At 46.0% G+C, this 18032-nt stretch overlaps 1 protein-coding gene across 1 annotated transcript in view; it reads left to right on the plus strand.

Annotated features, from left to right (window-relative positions):
* The window catches only part of asap2b (ArfGAP with SH3 domain, ankyrin repeat and PH domain 2b), a 52451-nt gene that overhangs the window by 21229 nt on the left and 13190 nt on the right, over positions 1-18032 (plus strand). Inside the window, exons 10-21 of the mRNA XM_080744343.1 lie at positions 1379-1482; positions 2145-2214; positions 4017-4104; positions 4879-4927; positions 5363-5535; positions 6598-6731; positions 7252-7346; positions 9566-9755; positions 10534-10619; positions 11349-11464; positions 12812-12879; positions 13509-13616. Coding sequence (XP_080600469.1) covers positions 1379-1482; positions 2145-2214; positions 4017-4104; positions 4879-4927; positions 5363-5535; positions 6598-6731; positions 7252-7346; positions 9566-9755; positions 10534-10619; positions 11349-11464; positions 12812-12879; positions 13509-13616 — 1281 coding nt within the window. The remainder of the gene's footprint in view (positions 1-1378; positions 1483-2144; positions 2215-4016; positions 4105-4878; positions 4928-5362; positions 5536-6597; positions 6732-7251; positions 7347-9565; positions 9756-10533; positions 10620-11348; positions 11465-12811; positions 12880-13508; positions 13617-18032) is intronic.

Consider the following 18032-nt stretch of genomic DNA (forward strand, 5'->3'; position numbering starts at 1 on the left):
CTTACATTATATAATCCAGTGAATATGCACATCTTTCCACCTGAGATACAGTAGGCTATGTCACGGAGAAATATCCGTTTCCATCAGAACTGACTGACTGTAAATAACTTTATACTTTGTGTTTAACCACTTGAACACAGCATCCCTATTCCGGGGGGGAAAGTTCACCAAAAATAGCCGATTTACAAGCTCACAACGCATCACAGCATTGTGAGCTTGTATTTTTGGTGAGTAGAGTTGGCCGTAGATGGAAAAAGAGCTCATCAAGCAAAGCAAATCAGGTCTCTTTTACTAAGCATAGTGAAGTGATATTTATTTAGTGATATTGATGAATTCCAAATGTGATCAAATTATTCTGCGGTACCCCTGGACTGGCATCACTGCACCCACTTTGCGAAACCCTGCTATAGCAGTATAGGGCATAGCAGTGGCGGCCATTTTGTAGTTCCAACGATCCAAAGCACATTCATTTTTCCCTCTAGAGATTTCCAAAGATATGTATAGCAATTATTTTAACCCATTTAGTGCTCCAGACATGAACGGGTTAAATGTCCAGCATGCCTCTCGCAGGCTCCATACGCAGCCATTATCTTATTTTGAAGGCCAGAAGTCCATTGCGTAAACACTTCCGGGTTGACGTCATGACGTCATTCAACGGAAGCGCTCGTCACCCCATGCCGCTGCTAAAATGGCCGATCGTTGCCTTTGTTATTATGTTATTGTAGCGAGAATCTAATGCCATCCTTGGCTTTAAAAGTGTTGTTTGGAGAAAATGGACATTAAAGATGAGATCCACCGTCGGCCTCCATGTTAAGGGATTACTATTTTGTGCACATGGATCCGTGATGATGATGAATCGGCGAGGCCGATCGTGCCAGGACATTCCAACGGACAGTAGGGTAGGAGAACCCGCGTTACTCTATATATACAGTATTTTACGCGAGTCTACTCGGGATCGGCACTCTAAATACTCGAGTATTTTTCACGAGTATACTCGGGATCAGCGTTAAATGAGTTAAAGACTACAATCAAGCCATTGTCTTAGAATTGTCTTGCTCAGGGACAACTCCACGTATTGCCGGAGCTGGTGGAATCAAACCTAGGAAAAGAGAGAGCAGACTGGCACCTAACACAAGTTTGGGCAGTTGCTGAGCAACGAACTGTATATGAAAGATAAATAAATAAACGCTCTCACTCTGAGGGCTCCAATGCGACAGATGCTTTATTGCACCAAACGTTTCGAGCACAGAGCCCTTTCTCAGACTGAGGAAGATCTTTGTGCTCGAAATGTTAGTTATCTTCTGTTTCCCAGGCGGCCTCCCTATAACCATTCAGCTTAAATGCCGCCCTCTAATAACTAAATACGGTTGTGTTGTAGGACGGGCAGACCAAAGCCAACACAGGCTACAGTCTGCACCAGCTGCAAGGGAACAAGGCCCACGGCACGGAGAAATCTGGAACCCTTTACAAGAGGAGTGAGGGGTGAGTGTCACTAATGTGAAAGCACGGACCAGGGGCCATCAATATGTCCATACACGGACAAATGTGACTGTGGCAAATTTTAGATTTTCTTTGTTATTTTATTCATAAGACCCAATTACTGAATGTCAGTCTCCAGATTCCAATATATGACACTAGCCCCTTTTTCCACTATGAGGCGGAACCTATTTCTTTGGTTCTGGTTTTGTTTCCATAGCGCACAGCCCGGTTTCAGACAAGGTTCTGGGAGCCATTTTTTTTAAGTCCTGCTCTTGATGTAGTACTAAACTTGAGTTCTGGGAACGTCTAGCCCCTTTTCCACAACAAGGCCGAACCAGAACTAGAAACAAAACTTTCCAGAACCAAGAACTTTCAAGAACCTGTGACTTTCCGGGACCAAGTTCTGCTTACGTTTCCATATAACCAGGCCTAACCGGGAAGGTCCAGAATCGAGAGCAGCAGCGCTGCTGGCCCCACCCATGGGTTCCAAGAAGTCAAGTTTAGTACTACCTCAAGAGCAGGACTGAATAAAAGGTTCCCAGAACTTTTTCTGAAACCGGGGCTGTGTGCAATGGGTTCTGGAATGTTCTGGTTCCGCCTCGTGGTGGAAATGGGGCTTATGGTTCAGTATGGTTCTTGTGTGACGGTGTCTTGTGTCCCGTCAGGCTCAGGAAGGTGTGGCAGAAGAGGAAATGCTCCGTCAAGAACGGCTGCCTCACCATCTGTCACGGAACGGTAAGCCAACCCCCCATTCTCTTCTGCTATTGGTTGCCCTGGATTGAGACCCCGCCCGCCCTCCCTCCCTCCCGCATGCTCCGCCCTCAGCCCACTTCATTTGCACTTCTCCTATCCCCCAAAAAACTGAATTGAAGCATGAGCTCTGGACGTAGCGCGTTCATTTTATTTATTTTACTTTTTTTGTACTTTTTTTTTGTATGAAAAGTTTTTTGATGAAGACAGCCAATCAGGACAGAGCGTCTTCAGACAGAAGAGGAAGAGGAGGAGCAGGAAAAGGAGGAAGAGCATAAGGAAAAGGATGGCAGAGAAAAGGGTGGGGAAACGCGCGGGCACTGGTTGGGTACAGGGCGGGTACCATGGATGGGCACCATGCAAGCATGGGTGTGCAGTCTGTGCACCATGGGTACCATTGGCATAGGGTGGGCATCATAAGACAGGGCTACAAAACTAACACATCGTTTGCTAAATTCATTCATAATGTTTTTGGTTATTCAATCAATTTCAGTTCAATTCAAGCCATACATGTATTCATTGGCGACATACTGTATGTAAATACACGCATACGTATATTCAGGTCAAACATTAAACAAAACTATATAAATAATGATATCATAATAATCAGAATAAGCACAGTTTAGCTATGGTTAATTATGATTAATCAAAATATGCCCATTTTCTCTGTACAGTATATTGTTGTGGGGATGGAAATATAAATTATGGTAGATATATACATTTGTTTATTATTATTACAAATAAAAAAGCACCCATTGTGCTACTGAAAGACTCACCTGATATGAGCAGCTGATTATAGATGTTGCATTTATTGACAGCCCAAATGTATACTTTTATTGATAGAATAAATGTTCACTCCGCCAGATACTACTGTCAGACTCAAACTACTTTTTTTTTTCTTACCTGAACTTTCCTCTGTTTCATACTTATTGCTGTAAGTATGAAACTGCTTGCTTGCCACTGCTTGCTTGCTTGCTTGCCACTGCTGTTGTACCCTAGCATTGAGTATCCCCCACCGTAGAGCCAGTTTATTTTATTTCCCGCTGACAGTGGACTTGTGGTGTACTGCATTGCACAACAAATAGCGAAAAAGCTAATCTAAAAGCTCACAATGTGCAGCGTTGCAATACGCTGAGTTGCACTGCTTTTTGCCTATATTAATTCCTCCCCGCACACATTTCTCTATTGTCACTGTTGTGTATTCCTACTGGATCACCTGCCAGTGAGGAGCCCCCACCGGGAGGACGTAGAGCCCTATTTCCTACTCCTCCCGTCCCACACTCCCTTCTGACGGCTGCCGCTCCTGCACGTACTGTAGGAGTACATGCACTGATCAATTTCAATCTCCCAGCCCGGCTTTTCTCAACGTATCCATGACAACATATAATCACTGCTCAATGCTCAAGTTATGTATATGGTATATGTACTAGTATATACTGTACAGCCTTCTGAACTATTATGTTTAATATGTGTATCTATGTTTCATATATAATCAGTTATTGTTGTAGTATTACTACTAAGTGTCAGAGTTGTAGCAGAATCAATTGCATTGTTCATGTTTCAATTAACCACTTAAACCCCAGCATCCGTATTGTGGGGCTTTTGCGGAAAATAGCAGATCGACAATCTCAAAAGGTGTCGCTTGTCTGTCTGCTGTTTTCAGTGAAAGCCTCCCCCACAATAATAGAGAACAGAGAATACACTAGTATAGAGCCCTGAGGGACTCTGTGTGGTTAAAGACACACTGTGGTGGAGTCTCTTTGAACATGTGTTGTTTGTCTCTCCAGGCCAACAGACCTCCCGCTAAACTCAACCTTCTGACCTGCCAAGTGAAGAGGAACCCGGAAGAGAAGAAGAGCTTTGACCTGTTCTCACGTAAGTCTGGAGTGCAGGTAGCCAAGGAGCTTGGCGGTGATATCGCCGTGCAGATGGGTCGGAACCCGTTGGCGAAGAACTGAGCAAGTTCGGTCGTTTGCCAACCTCGGTAGCCATCGATATCCGCGTGGTAGTGATGAGGGGGGCAAAGACTCCACTGTAGAGTGGACCTCTAGTCTGCTACTGGTGTAGCCATGGATTACACAACGCTCGTTATGTTTCAGGGCTAACTACTGGTGCAGAAGCAAGCCGAAATAAGAGAGATGTAGGAGATATTTGCCCATCGCACCATTATTCTCAACTCTCAATTCCTATACCAATTGATCAACTCCAAAGCAAAGCTAGTGCTAAAGTGCTTGTGTTTGTCTTCTTCCGAGCTGAGAGTGTTATGTGATTAGATTATGTGAGTGAAACAAGTGGCCAGGACTATGAAAACAAACCCAAAAGAAGCGACCAGTTTCACCACTTGAACATCACATCAGCTATCAATCACCATCAGCTATTTTCAAAAAAGAATCTCAAAGGCAGGCCCAAATAACTACACTTCAGAAACAAGCCCGAACTAAAGTGACCCGCAACTGTGAATATTTACAAGCAGCTTTACAGGAAAACAAGCATATTTTGTCTAGTTTTAAATTAAATTATTTGTTAAGTTAGAACCGACGTTGAGAACCGGTGGTGTAAAATATGTTGTAAAAGGTTGTCGTTTAAGGGCTAATGTGCTCAATCTGCAGCTAAGCATCATGTCTGTCTGTCCTTCCTTCCTTCCTACAGATGACCGAACATATCACTTTCAAGCAGAGGACGAGAACGACTGTCAGATGTAAGTCTGTGTCTTTTTCTCCCCAATTTTGCAACCCGTTTTTCACCCAGTGCCAATTGCCTTAGCTGTAATCTTGGGCTCTGCTCTGCTTCTGCCAACCTGGGGAGAGCCCCGAACTGAGCTTATGCTTCCTTCAGTGCATGAGGAGTGAGCAGGCCGCTTCTTATCACTGACGGTCTGTCTGTCTGACTGATTGGCACGGGCCGATCTTAGGCATATTATTCGATCACAATATAATCTAATATTATCGCTAAAGACGTATCTCAATATTCAGCTAATGTTGCTCTTTTTTATTACCAAAGATGTATACATTTGTCTTTCCGTCTTTCTAATTTTTACTATATGTCTGTTTGTCTTCCTGTCTTTTCTGTTTGTCTGTCTGTCTTTTCTGTTTGTCTGTCTGTCTGTGCGTGTGTGCGTGTGTGCATGTTCCAGTTGGATCTGGGTCCTCCAGAACTGCAAGGAGGAGGCTCTCAACAAGGCTTTTAAAGGCGGCGACCAGGAGAACGGGGGTGAAAACAACATCCTGCAGGAGCTGACCAGGGCCATCGTGGAGGAGGTGAAGAAGATGACCGGCAACCACATCTGCTGTGACTGCGGAGCGCCCAGTGAGTAGAGCAGAGGGTGCTGTCTGGGGCACCCTGGGGTGCTGCGTCACCAAGTCCAGACCCACAAATGCGTCGCGACCCACTTGTTGGGAACCAGTGATCTACATCAGTGGTTCTCAAAGTAGTCTTGCGTAGCCAGACAACTAATCCACAATCTCCGAATGCTATATAGAGTCTGGAACTACACCTTGTGAAATCTGAGTAGCGGAAGCTGGCATTTCTGTTCACAAAATAAAATTTAAAATGTCATTTCTGATAAGCAGCAATATATATGCTTAGATGATTTTTGTTTATATTAGATTAAATGTGCGCGATGTAAAAACTAAACGAAAGTGGGGAGGAGGCTTCACATCCGCTTTATCGCTTCTCAAGCTGGAAATTGTGGGAGGCAACAGTCTGGCCATGTGAGACTATTCTCAAAGTGGATTCCAGGGACTCTGTGGGTTACTTTAGGGGGGTCTAAATTGACCCATACAAGTGTGTAACAAGTGGAGACCTTCAAATATAAAAGTTTGAGAAGCACTGATCTACAGTACACCAAACGTAGCCTGATTTCAGACTCTACGCTGGAGCATGAGTCTGAAGTTGTCCCCATTCTATTTGATTGAAAAGGGGAGGGGATTTAAAATTTGAAATTCCCAATCACAAGAGATCTGGTGGGAGGGGTTGTGTTTGACTTTTGCACACAAAACATTCCCTCCTCCCCCTCCCCTCAATGACATGCACCAAACAGGTCATTGTCTTTGATGTTTCATTGATTAGAGAGAATCACTAACGAGCTATGGACACTTGTAGCTGTAGCTCTTTTGAAGTTCAAAGGAGGCAATTAAGAACTCTGGTGAGCCACCCCTCCCTCCACTGTTTCTGTTGATTTTCAAAAGTTAGACGCACCCCTCCTCCGTATTGCATTGATTTCATTGGTCGGTTTCGGTCGGTTTCGGTCGAAAGAGACGCGTCATATGACAAAACCAGACCAAGAGAAGCAGTTCACTCAGAGAGTGGGCGGGTCTATTGGCTGGAGCCAGGCTACATAACACCAAACATGCTCTCTGTCTGTTCCAGACCCGACGTGGCTGTCCACCAACCTGGGCGTGGTGATCTGCATCGAGTGCTCAGGCATCCACAGGGAGATGGGCGTCCACTACTCCAGGATCCAGTCTCTGGACCTGGACGTGCTGGGGAACTCTGAGCTGCTGGTGAGCAGGGATGGGACCATGATCGTTATAATCGTGATAAAAAAAAATCTATAATCGTATCGTGGAGATTTACATTTATCGTGAAATTATCCTCCGTCATGCACTGGGATCGATTCACTATTTGCCGAGCTGCATATGCGGCACCATTTAAACACACTATAATTGGTAAAACTCTCTACCAAACCTCTTTGCCAAAATAATAGCAGATCTACAAGCTCACGTTGTGAGCTTGTAGATCTGCTATTTTTTTGGGCAAATGTTCCGCCCCAGGAAAATGGATGTCGGGGATATATTGATTATCGCGATAATTCCGGGAATCGCAATTTCTTTGGTCACAATGATCGTGACATGAAATGTTCATATCATCCCATTTCTACTGGCGAGTTTCCCTACAGTCTCTCCTACACACTCTCCCTCTCAGCTGTCTCATAGTCTGTCTCTCCTGCGCTGTCTGTACGTTTGAATGACATAACAAGGAGAACTTGGGTCTAATGTGTGTGTCACTGTGTCTTCCCTGCAGCTGGCCAAGAACGTCGGCAACGCCGGCTTCAATGACATCATGGAGGCGGACCTGTCCACTCAGGGCGTCACCAAGCCCAGCCCCGGAAGTGACATGTGAGTGACCGTCAGACAATGACAACCTCAACACAGAGCCACATTCTCACTTTACCCTATTACGTTCAGGGCCGTGCAGAGAGCTCTGAGGGGGCAGGTGCTCAAACCTCACAAAAGGGCACTTCTGCTGATTTTTGGGGTGGTCTTTTTGTGGGGGTCCCTTGTGCCATTTCACACCAGAAATGTAGCTAGAACATAGAACTTTCTGGCCGTCTCAAATAAAGTTGTTTGCAGCTGCAAACCTCCTTGTATGGCCGTTGACCCTTGTAAGGCAATGATGTCAGCCACGGCAACGCATGCTGTCTATGACGATTGTCTTGTGTGGCACGATGGGATATCTCCATATATGGGGTGCTGGGCATTATACCCCAAAATGTTCTTAAAGTACTATATAGTCCCTGCAGGGGCAACCACACTAATAAGCAGAGCAAATATGAACTCTAGACTTTTAAGACCTGTTTAACATAACATTCCAAGTGCTTGTCAGGATGGGTGGGTCCCCAGTTCAAATATGATTTATAAATTATTATTTTTGGAGCTGTGTGAAACACAGGCTCCCTATACGTAGCTTTGTGGGTCTGTGTGTGTGTGTGTGTATGTAGCCTGAACTTCCTAAACTTCGGCACGCTACTAGTCCCACAGTTTTGCCACCACACACTCGCGCCATATGTCAAATCGACCGGCTTACTCGGGAATAGTGGGCTAGTAACTTGCTAAGAGAAAGGTTCAATAGTTTAATTGATATTAATTTATTAGTGAATTAATTTTCCCCATTGACTTATAATGGGAATCGCAAAAACTCACATTCAATTATTTTTCTCTCGCAAACCATAGGGGCTAGAGTTTCAAGACTTGGAGAGGAGGTTCATAATGGTTTCAAGGATTAAATAAAAAATAATTGTGTCATTTGGCCTCATGGTGGCGCCATAACACCCCACTTTACGTTTTGGCCTGTAACTCTTGAACCGTAGGTCGGAAAATTAAAATTATTTTTACCCTGGATTCCCTGGGTCAAGACGCATCTCCCGATATAGGCCACGCCCATTTGCGCCAGGATAGATTTTCCGCCATCTTGAATTTTCTCCAAAACACACTTTTTGTTCCTTTTCCTACATATTTTCTTCAAATGTCTTAAAAACCGGTACACATGATCTATGAACCTATGCGATGAACATACTCAAGGGATATTGCGATAGTCCATTCCGTTCGTTCGTAACGGGCTTCCAAAGTTAGCGGGAGGGGCCCGTTTTGCAAACAATAGCCATAAATCACAAACAAAAGGTCCAGTCAACACTGAATTTCAACCACAGGTCGGGGGTGGCATACTCAACGAATCCCCAAAAGCATTTCCACTCTGCCTCATGGTGGCGCTATAACGGCCTACTTGTCTCGTAACTCTTGAACCGTAGGTCGAAAAATTAAAATTCTTTTTTCCCTGGATTCCTTGGGTCAAGACGCATCTCCCCATATAGGCCACGCCCATTTGCGTCAGGATAGATTTTCCGCCATCTTGAATTTTCTCCAAAACACACTTTTTGCTCCTTTTCCTACATATTTTCGTCAAATGTCACAAAAATCGGTACACATGATCCTGGGTGACCAGAGAGGTGCTGTTGAGTCTAGCCTGCCCTGAGCATCAACTGCAACACACACACACACACACACACACACACACACACACACACACACACACACACACACACACAGCTCCACTTCACACGGGTGTGATTTTTTTAAATGGGAGTTGGTCACGGCCTGAAAAGTTTGGGAACCCTTGCTCCAGTCCAGGGGTCTTCAACGTTTTCAGGCCAAGGACCCCTTATTTTAGGGAGAGATGAAGCATAATAAACTTGACCTTTCACTGTACTTAGTCTGCTCTTTTCCCCCTCCAAAGCTCTTTGCCGAAAATAGCCGTGAGGCGTTGTGAGCTTTTAAATCGGCTATTTTTGGCTGAAGTTATATGGAGAATATGGACGCTAGGGTTCAAGTGGTTAATATAACAAAGGGGAAAAAAACAAGTTCCTATCACACCAAGATTTGGACGACCCCCTGTAGTAACTCTGAGGACCCCCTAGGGGTCCCGGACCCCCTGTTGAAGACCCCTGCTCTAGTCAATGAACAATGTTTATAACGGTGACTCCCATTCTGCTCAGAGGTATTTAGTAACTAAATGCTTGAATTGTGATTGTAAATCGTGTGTGTGTCTCTCTCTCTTTCAGGCAGACGAAGAAGGACTACATCCTCAGTAAGTACACAGAGAGGCGCTTTGCACGGCCGCACTGCGCCGATGCGGCCTCCAGGCTGCAGGTCCTGGCCGAGGCCGTCCACAACAGAGACATCCTGGCTCTCATCCAGGTCTATGCCGAGGGGGTGGACCTGATGGAGACCCTCCAGCACACCAATGAACACGTAGGAACACCGTACTGCTTCCACTCTAGACTAATGAACACGTAGGAACACCGTACTGCTTCCACTCTGGACCAATGAACACATAGGAGACACCACACTGCTTCCACTCAAGAGTCTAGAGTGGTCTAGAGTCTAGAGTAGACCATGGGTTCTCAAATGTTGTTGGCTGCAGTACCCCCTTATACTGACTACAGCATTTTGCTTAGAAGAATTCTTGACACTAGTCTCCTCAAATCACAGGAAGCAACAGTGAGCAGAACATTCACACTCATACATGAACTCTGTTTTGATTGATTGATTGAATATTATTTTTATTAGACAAAAAAAATAGTACAAGTATACAGTCAAAACACCCAGTCTAAAAGGAACGCACTTTCTCAACAGTAAACAAACCAACATAAAGTTGAAGTGTACAGTATATAGGGTATATGCACGTTTCTAAAGTGTGAATTTAACACCTAAAATGACGAATTAAAAGTTTGTCAAATATTAGAGGCAGCCTCGTGAGGCGAGACGCGAGGTGTTAGAGTATGTCAGCTATTTTCACTATAAAACCATGTTGTACCAAATGCAATCTGGCTAACCATCGTCAAATAAAAGGGAAAAACAGCGCCCTCTCTGTTTTGTTCCTTCATTAGATAATCTGTTCTTAGTGCTCCTCAGGGTGGGGGATCCCCGGTTAAAATATGATTATTTTGGGGGTCGCGGCCTGAAAAGGTTGAGAACCACTGCAGTTAGGGAATGATGACTCCTGTTCTCTGTGTGTCCCACTGTACAGGAGCCAGGAGAGACCGTGCTCCACCTGGCTGTCAGGATGGTGGACAGGAACTCCCTCCATATCGTAGACTTCCTGGCCCAGAACAGGTAAACAACAGCATTATATCCACAAGTTTCCAACGTCCCATCGCGCGAAGGTGGGCGGCAGTTCCGGCAGTTCCGGCCCAGCAGCCGAGTATGATCTACAAGCTCACAACGGTTGCATCTGCGACACGACGTGAGCTTGTACAGTATGTCAGCTGTTCTCCGGATGTGTCCCACACATAATTCTACAGTAAATTCCCACGGAAACAGGTGGATAGAGCAGTGGTTCCCCAACAGTGGGTCGGGGCCCATGTGTGGGTTGGAACCCACTTTGAGAACCACTGCTGTATACATAACATGTACAGTATGTGTCTATGTAAATAATAATAGTTTCTGGCTTTGTTGTGAAGGTTTATGCTACCTGTTAAACTGTGTGTGTGTGTGTGTGTGTGTGTGTGTGTGTGTGTGTGTGTGTGTGTGTGTGTGTGTGTGTGTGTGTGTGTGTGTGTGTGTGTGTGTGTGTGTGTGTGTGTGTGTGTGTGTGTGTGTGTTTGATTGATTGAATAATTTATTAGAAGTTTGCAATAGAAAAAAGTACAGTTTCATGACAGTACAAATCACTGGTACAAGGTCAACTAAAAGGAGATCCTAGAAAGCCGAGGCTTATTTCCACAGGAACCACACTTTAAGTATTTCATATAAAGTGTGTGTGTGTGTGTGTGTGTGTGCGTGTGCGTGTGCGTGTGTGTGTGTGTGTGTGTGTGCGTGCGTGCGTGTGTGTGTGCGTTTCAGTGCTAACCTGGACAAGCAGACGGCTAAAGGCAGCACAGCTCTCCATTATTGCAGTCTGACCAACAACAGTGAATGTTTGAAGCTGCTGCTGAGGGGAAAGGCCACTGTCAGCATAGGTAAGACTATTAATAACTAGTAAAGCATACTTAACCCTTAACTAACAACCCAGACAACTAGCATAGGTAAGACTACTATTAATAACTAGTATACCCAACCCTTACTGGGGAGGATAGTGTGCACCTCCACATGCGTTACGCCCAAGACGGAAATAGCAAGACACGGCATCTCCGGTTTACTTCCTGTATCCGTGTGACGTCAGTGGATACCTTTTTAGGAGGGCAGAAGCAGGTTGGAGTCTGTTCATTTCCAATGGTAGAGTGAACGTGAACACAGCTTCTGAACCATTATTCAGCTGCATCGTTACTGAACTAAATATTGGACCTGATCGAAAATCTACTTTATTATCGCCCTTTATCTGTCCCTTCATCTGTCCCAGCAACACACTGGAGTGGGACTGAGTTACTAGGGCCCAAGGTGGAGGGGCCTTCATTATTTAGCTATTGAAAAATAGCAGATATACAAGCTCACAGCGCGGCTGCGAGCTTGTAGATCTGCTATTTTTCAATAGCTAAATACCAAAATTTGTGCAACTCTTTGAATATACGTATGTATTTTTAAGCAACATTTGTAACTCAAATTTAGCTTCTGGGGGAGTTCTGGAACGAAATATTTTGAGATGGGGATCCGTGGCCAAATACATATGATTTTGGGGGTCCTTCACATGAAAAAGTTTGAGCACCACTGATATAGAAACATAGTTTAAAAAAAAAAACGTAGAATGATTTGAAATATTCAAAGATTTTCACGATTTTTAAAAAATAGCAGATATACAGATATACAAGCTCGAGCTTGTATATCAATAGTTATTTTTCAATAGTTAAAGCACAAAATAATGCGTAATAATGCATTCCCATGGTGGGCCCGCAGTGAATCCTTGTTCCCAGGGCCCAGAATTTGGTGTGACACCCCTGTATATATAATGCTATGGTTACGCCCACTAGTGAGGCTCTTCGCTGTCGGGTGAAAATGAGATGGTTGGCTTGACGGCTCGGGTATCGGAGGAGACTCGTAGCCGTCTTCAACCTCCCAGTGACCTACCGTGGGGGTTGGCAGGGATGGATCCCTCTTCGAGAAGCAGGGGAACTGGGAATTGGCTTAATTACTAAATTGAGAATATATGAAGGGGAGAAAAAAAAATGTTTTTATCCGGGTAGGGCTCTACTGTTCAACAACTTAGTCTTTTTTAAATTATTTGTCTTTGTATCTTTTATACGCAGTTAGTAGACCTCAGATCTTATGTTACGTCTGCTTTAATAATTCTGTTATTTTACTTTTGAAAGAAATGGGTTCTAGGATGATACACTGCACCTGCGTCGCTCCTAAACACCTGTTTATCGTTTCAGCAAACGAAGCAGGCGAGACGCCACTGGACATCGCCAAACGCCTGCGTCACACACAGTGTGAGGAACTGGTGAGTTGTTGTGATATGATAGACACACACACACACACACACACACACACACACACACACATGTTTTTTTTTATTGATTGATTGATTGACTACTTTGTTAGTGAGAAATGTAAAACAGCACGTGGTACAGTCAGACATTAGTGCTAAAAGGATAACACACACACACACACCAAAAAGTCCTGGGGACTTGTTTCCATTGGCACAAAGTGACGCGCTGTGAGCTTGTAGATCTGCATTTTATTTGATATAAGCAGCTCACCGAGGGCTGCGTTGCGATCTTGTAGATCTGCTATTTTTGAATCATTTTCAAAGCAAACCTTTGCTTCTGGGGATCCCTGGAACAACATATTTTGAGAGGGGGTCCGTGGACATATACATGTAATTTTGGGGGTCCTTGACATGAAGAATTTTGAGAACCACTGGCATTTATAGAATAGGGTCAAAATATTCAAAGACTTGCACAAATTATCTCTTTCTCAGCCACGTCGAGCCACTTAATATTAAAACCGGATTAAACCGTACCTCATATTTTATCACTTGATAATGACCGCTGAGCAAGACACATAATGCGTTCCCGGTCTTAAAAGAAGAGGTTGTAAACACCATAGTGTTTGTTGTGTCTCTTGCAGCTTATCCAGGCTCAGACGGGGAAGTTCAACGTTCACGTTCACGTGGAATATGAATGGAGGCTGAGGAATGACGAACTGGACGAGAGTGACGATGAGATGGAAGATAAGGTGAGCTCTCTCCTCTCCTCTCCTCTCCTCTCCTCTCCTCTCCTCTCCTCTCGCACAGATTCATATAATTGGTCCTCACTAATGCTCAAGATGCCCGCTCACTGTGTGTCTCAGAGGAGGTCTGTGGAGTCTCTATTATAGCGTAGAATCCCCATCAATGATGTCATTAGCAGGCAAGTTCCTGAACTAGCTCCACAACGAGACACAAGAGCGATTAGACGGAAATGGTGACATCTGATTTTGTCGACTAAAACTATGACGAAAGATGTTTGTTGACTACCATTTCTCCCTGATGAAAACTAAGTCAAAACTAAACAAAAACTAAGCTATGATGACTAAAACTAACTGACAATTTGTCAACAAATAAAACTATACTAAATTATTAGGTAGGGACTATGAGAAGACATCCAGTATAAGTAAAAGGCAATTACTTAAGTTTGGTTATGTGTTGGTTTAAATTGTATTACCATTAATTAATGAAACACTTAACGTGGCGTCCGTATTTTGGGAATGTCATTTTAAAATGACATTCTTTTATCATTCTCTCTTATTGCCCCCAAACAAATTAGTTGATCTATAAGCTGTCACGATCTGTGTCCTTTCTGTATTCCTGTTGTGTTTTCTAGTGTTTCTTGTTCTAGGTGTTTTACTTTTCTGTTGTGTTCCTTTTATTTTGAAGTATTGTGTGTTCCTTTTTTCCTAGTTGCAGTTTGAGTTTTACACCTGTGTACCTTTTATTTTGTATTTTGTTAAAGTTAGTCTTGGTTTCCTCTGTAGTTACTGTTACTTGTCTTGTCTCACCTCCATGTGTTTATTAGTTTCTTCCACCTGTGTCCATTTGGTTCTAGCTTATCCCTGTGTTGATTGTCAGACCTGTGTCCTGTCTTGTATAGTACTGTGAGTGTGAGTACACCCCTGTGTTGTTTCTTTTTTTATTATTATTATTATTCTCAGTTCCTTTGTCAGTTCATTATTGTAAGTGTTCAGTTCCTAATGTGTTCCGTTCCTAATGTATTCCTTGTATTTGACATTCCTAGTATTTTCCTTGTGTTACTTCCTCGTGTTTGTTCCTGGTCCTTTGTGAATTTTGGTAATTGAGCTCCTCTGCCTCCTGCTCACCAGCCTACACCCCAGTCAATCAGGCTTGGGTCTGTAGGCCTCCAGCCTGTGGACCCCATGTTCCCTGAGCCGGTCCTCACTGAGCCTTCTTCAGTCCCAGATCCACGGGTTGGGTCTCGCTCAGCCATTTACAGGGGAAACTGGGCAAAGCGGCGTCATCGTCATGGCTTCCAACACCGCCAGCGCTCCCAGCTGCCCAGCTTCAAGGAGCCTCCGCTGCCCAGCCACAATGAGTGTCCACCGCCCAGCGACGTTGTGTCTCCGCAGTCCAGCGACTTCAAATCTCCGCTGCTGTCTGGTGAGGCCAAGACCCCACCGCTGCCCAGCGCGACTCCCTCCCCAGTCCTGCCTGGTGCCTTGTCTGCCTTGACCACCATCATCCCACCTGAGGCCTCCTCGTCGGCCATCCCCGCTGACATCCCACCTGAGGCCTGTCCCTGATGATGTCCCGCCTCAGGCCATGTCGATTCCAAGTATTTGACATTCCTAGTATTTTCCTTGTGTTGCTTCTCGTGTTTGTTCCTGGTTCCTTTTCAGCTTTGGTAATAAACTCTGTTGCTTTTGAGCTCCTCTTCCATGAGCTGTTCTACGCTGAGACTATTTCTGTCCCAGATCCATGGCTTGGGTCTCGCTTGGCCATTTACAGGGGGAACTGGGCGAGGGGGCGTCATCGCCATGGCTTCCCTGAGTCCCTCGTTGACTTCCTCTCTGTACCATTGTCAGCTTTCCCTGCTGACAACTGAAGTGAACTTCGCAAACAGTCCGCTGTTTTCACTGCCAATACAGACAAAGCACTCCCGACTTCTGGCGGGCCTGCCCACCAGAAGTCGGAGCCCGGGCTTGCACAACAGCAGCAGGACCTCGGGCCTGCACTCCAGCAGCTGGCCCCCAGGCTGGCACTCCAGTTGCCAGACGCCAAACCCCTGCTCTTCTCTCCCAGTCCTGATGTCGCCATGTTCTCAGGGAGCCCAGTCCCTGTCTCTCCTGCCTCCTAGTCCCTTAGCGTCCTTGTCTCCATGCCCTCCAGAGCCTTTTTCCATGTTCTGTAGTGTCCTAGTCCTGTTCAGTCTCCATGTCCCAGACCCAGCTCGGTTCCTAGCCTCCACCCTGTTTCTAGCCCCGTCTCTGGCCATGTCACTAGCCCTGTACCTTTCTCCTTTTCTAGCCCTGTTCTCCCCAGTTTTGCAGCTTAGCTCCCTTGTCTCACTGTCTGCCAGCCCCTTTGTTCCCAGGGTCTTCAGCCCTCAGTTTCCCTGGACTACTTCCCCTCCCCGGCCCCCTCTGTTCCACTCTGGCACATCCTGCCCTTTGGTGAAGGGTTTCGCTTGGTCGCTTGGCCATTTACAGGGCAAACCAGGCAAGGGGTCATTATCGCCATGGCTTCCAACACCGCCAACGCTCCCAGCTGTCCAGCACGAGAAGCCTCCGTTGCCCAGCCACTACGAGTGTCCACTGCCCAGCGACGCTGTGTTCCCGCTGTTCAGCAACTTCAAGTCTCAGCGGCTGTCCTGTGAGGCCAAGACCCCACCGCTGCCCAGCGCGACCCCGTCCCCAGTCCTGCCTGGTCCCTCCTTGTCGGCCATCCCCGCCGATGTCCCACCTGAGGCCATGTCTGTTCCAAGTATTTGATATTCCTAGTATTTTCCAGTGAGGCCAAGACCCCACCGCTCCACAGAGGGACTCCGTCACCCAGTCCTGCCTGGCGCCATGTCGGCCTTCTCCACCATCATCCCGCCTGAGGCCTCCTCGTCTTCCATCTCCGCCGATGCCTCGCCTGAGGCCTTGTCGGCTGTCCCCGCCGACGTCCCGCCTGAGGCGGTTCCAAGTATTTGACGTTCCTAGTATTTTCCTCGTGTTACTTCCTCGTGTTTGTTCCTGGTCCTTTGTGAGCTTTGGTAATAAACTCTGTTGCTTTTGAGCTCCTCTGCCTCCTGCTCACCAGCCTACACCCCAGCCAATCAGGCTTGGGTTTGTAGGCCTCCAGCCTGTCTATCCAGAACCTGTCCTTGTTGACCCCATGTGTCCTGAGCCGGTCTACGTTTCAGCCCTCGATCCATGAGGGTCTCGCTTGCATCCCCTCTGTTCCGCTCTGGAACATTTTGCCCTATGGTGAAGGGTTCGCTTGGTTAACTTTTCTATTGTGTTCATTTTATTTTGAAGTATTTTATTTGTTTCCTAGTTGCAGTTTGAGTTTTACTTTACATCTGTGTACCTTTATTTTGTATTTTGTTATAGACCTTTTTTCCAGAGCGCTGCGGTGTAGCTGTGGTGTCGTTGCACAGCCGCACACACACACATAGGTGCCGCTTGACACCGCAGTTGTGGTTGCCGCTCTGAGAAATCGGTCTATAGTGTGTGTCCTGGTTTCCTCTGTAGTTACTGTTACCTGTCTTGTTTCACCACGCTGTGATTATTAGTTTTCTCCACCTGTGTCCTTTTGGTTCTAGCCTATCCCTGTGTTGATTGTCAGTTCGTTTCACCTGTGTCTTGTTACTCTATACTGTCTATATATGATAATGTTACAGTACGATTGAAAAAACAGCTAGATTGAGTTTGAGTTCACCACCTGTGGTTACCCTTTTCAATCAATCGTACTTTGACATATACACATATATATATATGTTACAGTATGTTCAAGAAACCAGTAAAAGTTGTCAAGGAGCACTCGTTTTGACGTTCACCACACACTAATCACCACCAGATGGCGACGTCAGCCACTGGATAAGAGAGTTACGTCACGCTTTGAACTCGCCGCAGACCGGAAGTGTTTACTCTTTATTTACTAGCCTAGCCTAGCCTAGCCTAGCCTAGCCTAGCCTAGCCTAGCCTAGCCTAGCCTAGCCATTAGCTCCATTGTAGTCACTTGGACAGGGCGTTTAACGTGCGCTTGCCCAGGCCTTACGGCCTGGGCATAAATATAACGATTGCATTCACCACGGCTTCGTAACTCGCGCGGCGCTCCGCCGGCCGCGCGGCCCTGGCCCGCTCTTCGCGGCCACTCGCGCCTGCGGCGCTCGGGGGCGAAGAGCAGGACCAAGGTCCGCTGGCCTTCGCGCCGCTTGGGGCTTCGTGGACCCAGGGGGGCCTCGTAACTCGTTTGGGCTTCGTGGATACAGGGGGGCTTCGGTAGCCGCTCGCAGTGTCGTGGACAATAGAGCGGCGCACCGCCTGGAGTACGTTGTATTGGCGACCGCTTGCTCCGCCCCGTGCCGCACCACGAGTGCTCCGCGTCTCGAATGTGCTGTTTCTCTAATATACTATGACATATATATATATATATATATATATATATATTTT

The sequence above is a fragment of the Nannobrachium achirus genome (genome assembly GCF_963921795.1).
Source record: "Nannobrachium achirus genome assembly, chromosome: 16".
NCBI classification, from domain to species: domain Eukaryota; kingdom Metazoa; phylum Chordata; class Actinopteri; order Myctophiformes; family Myctophidae; genus Nannobrachium; species Nannobrachium achirus.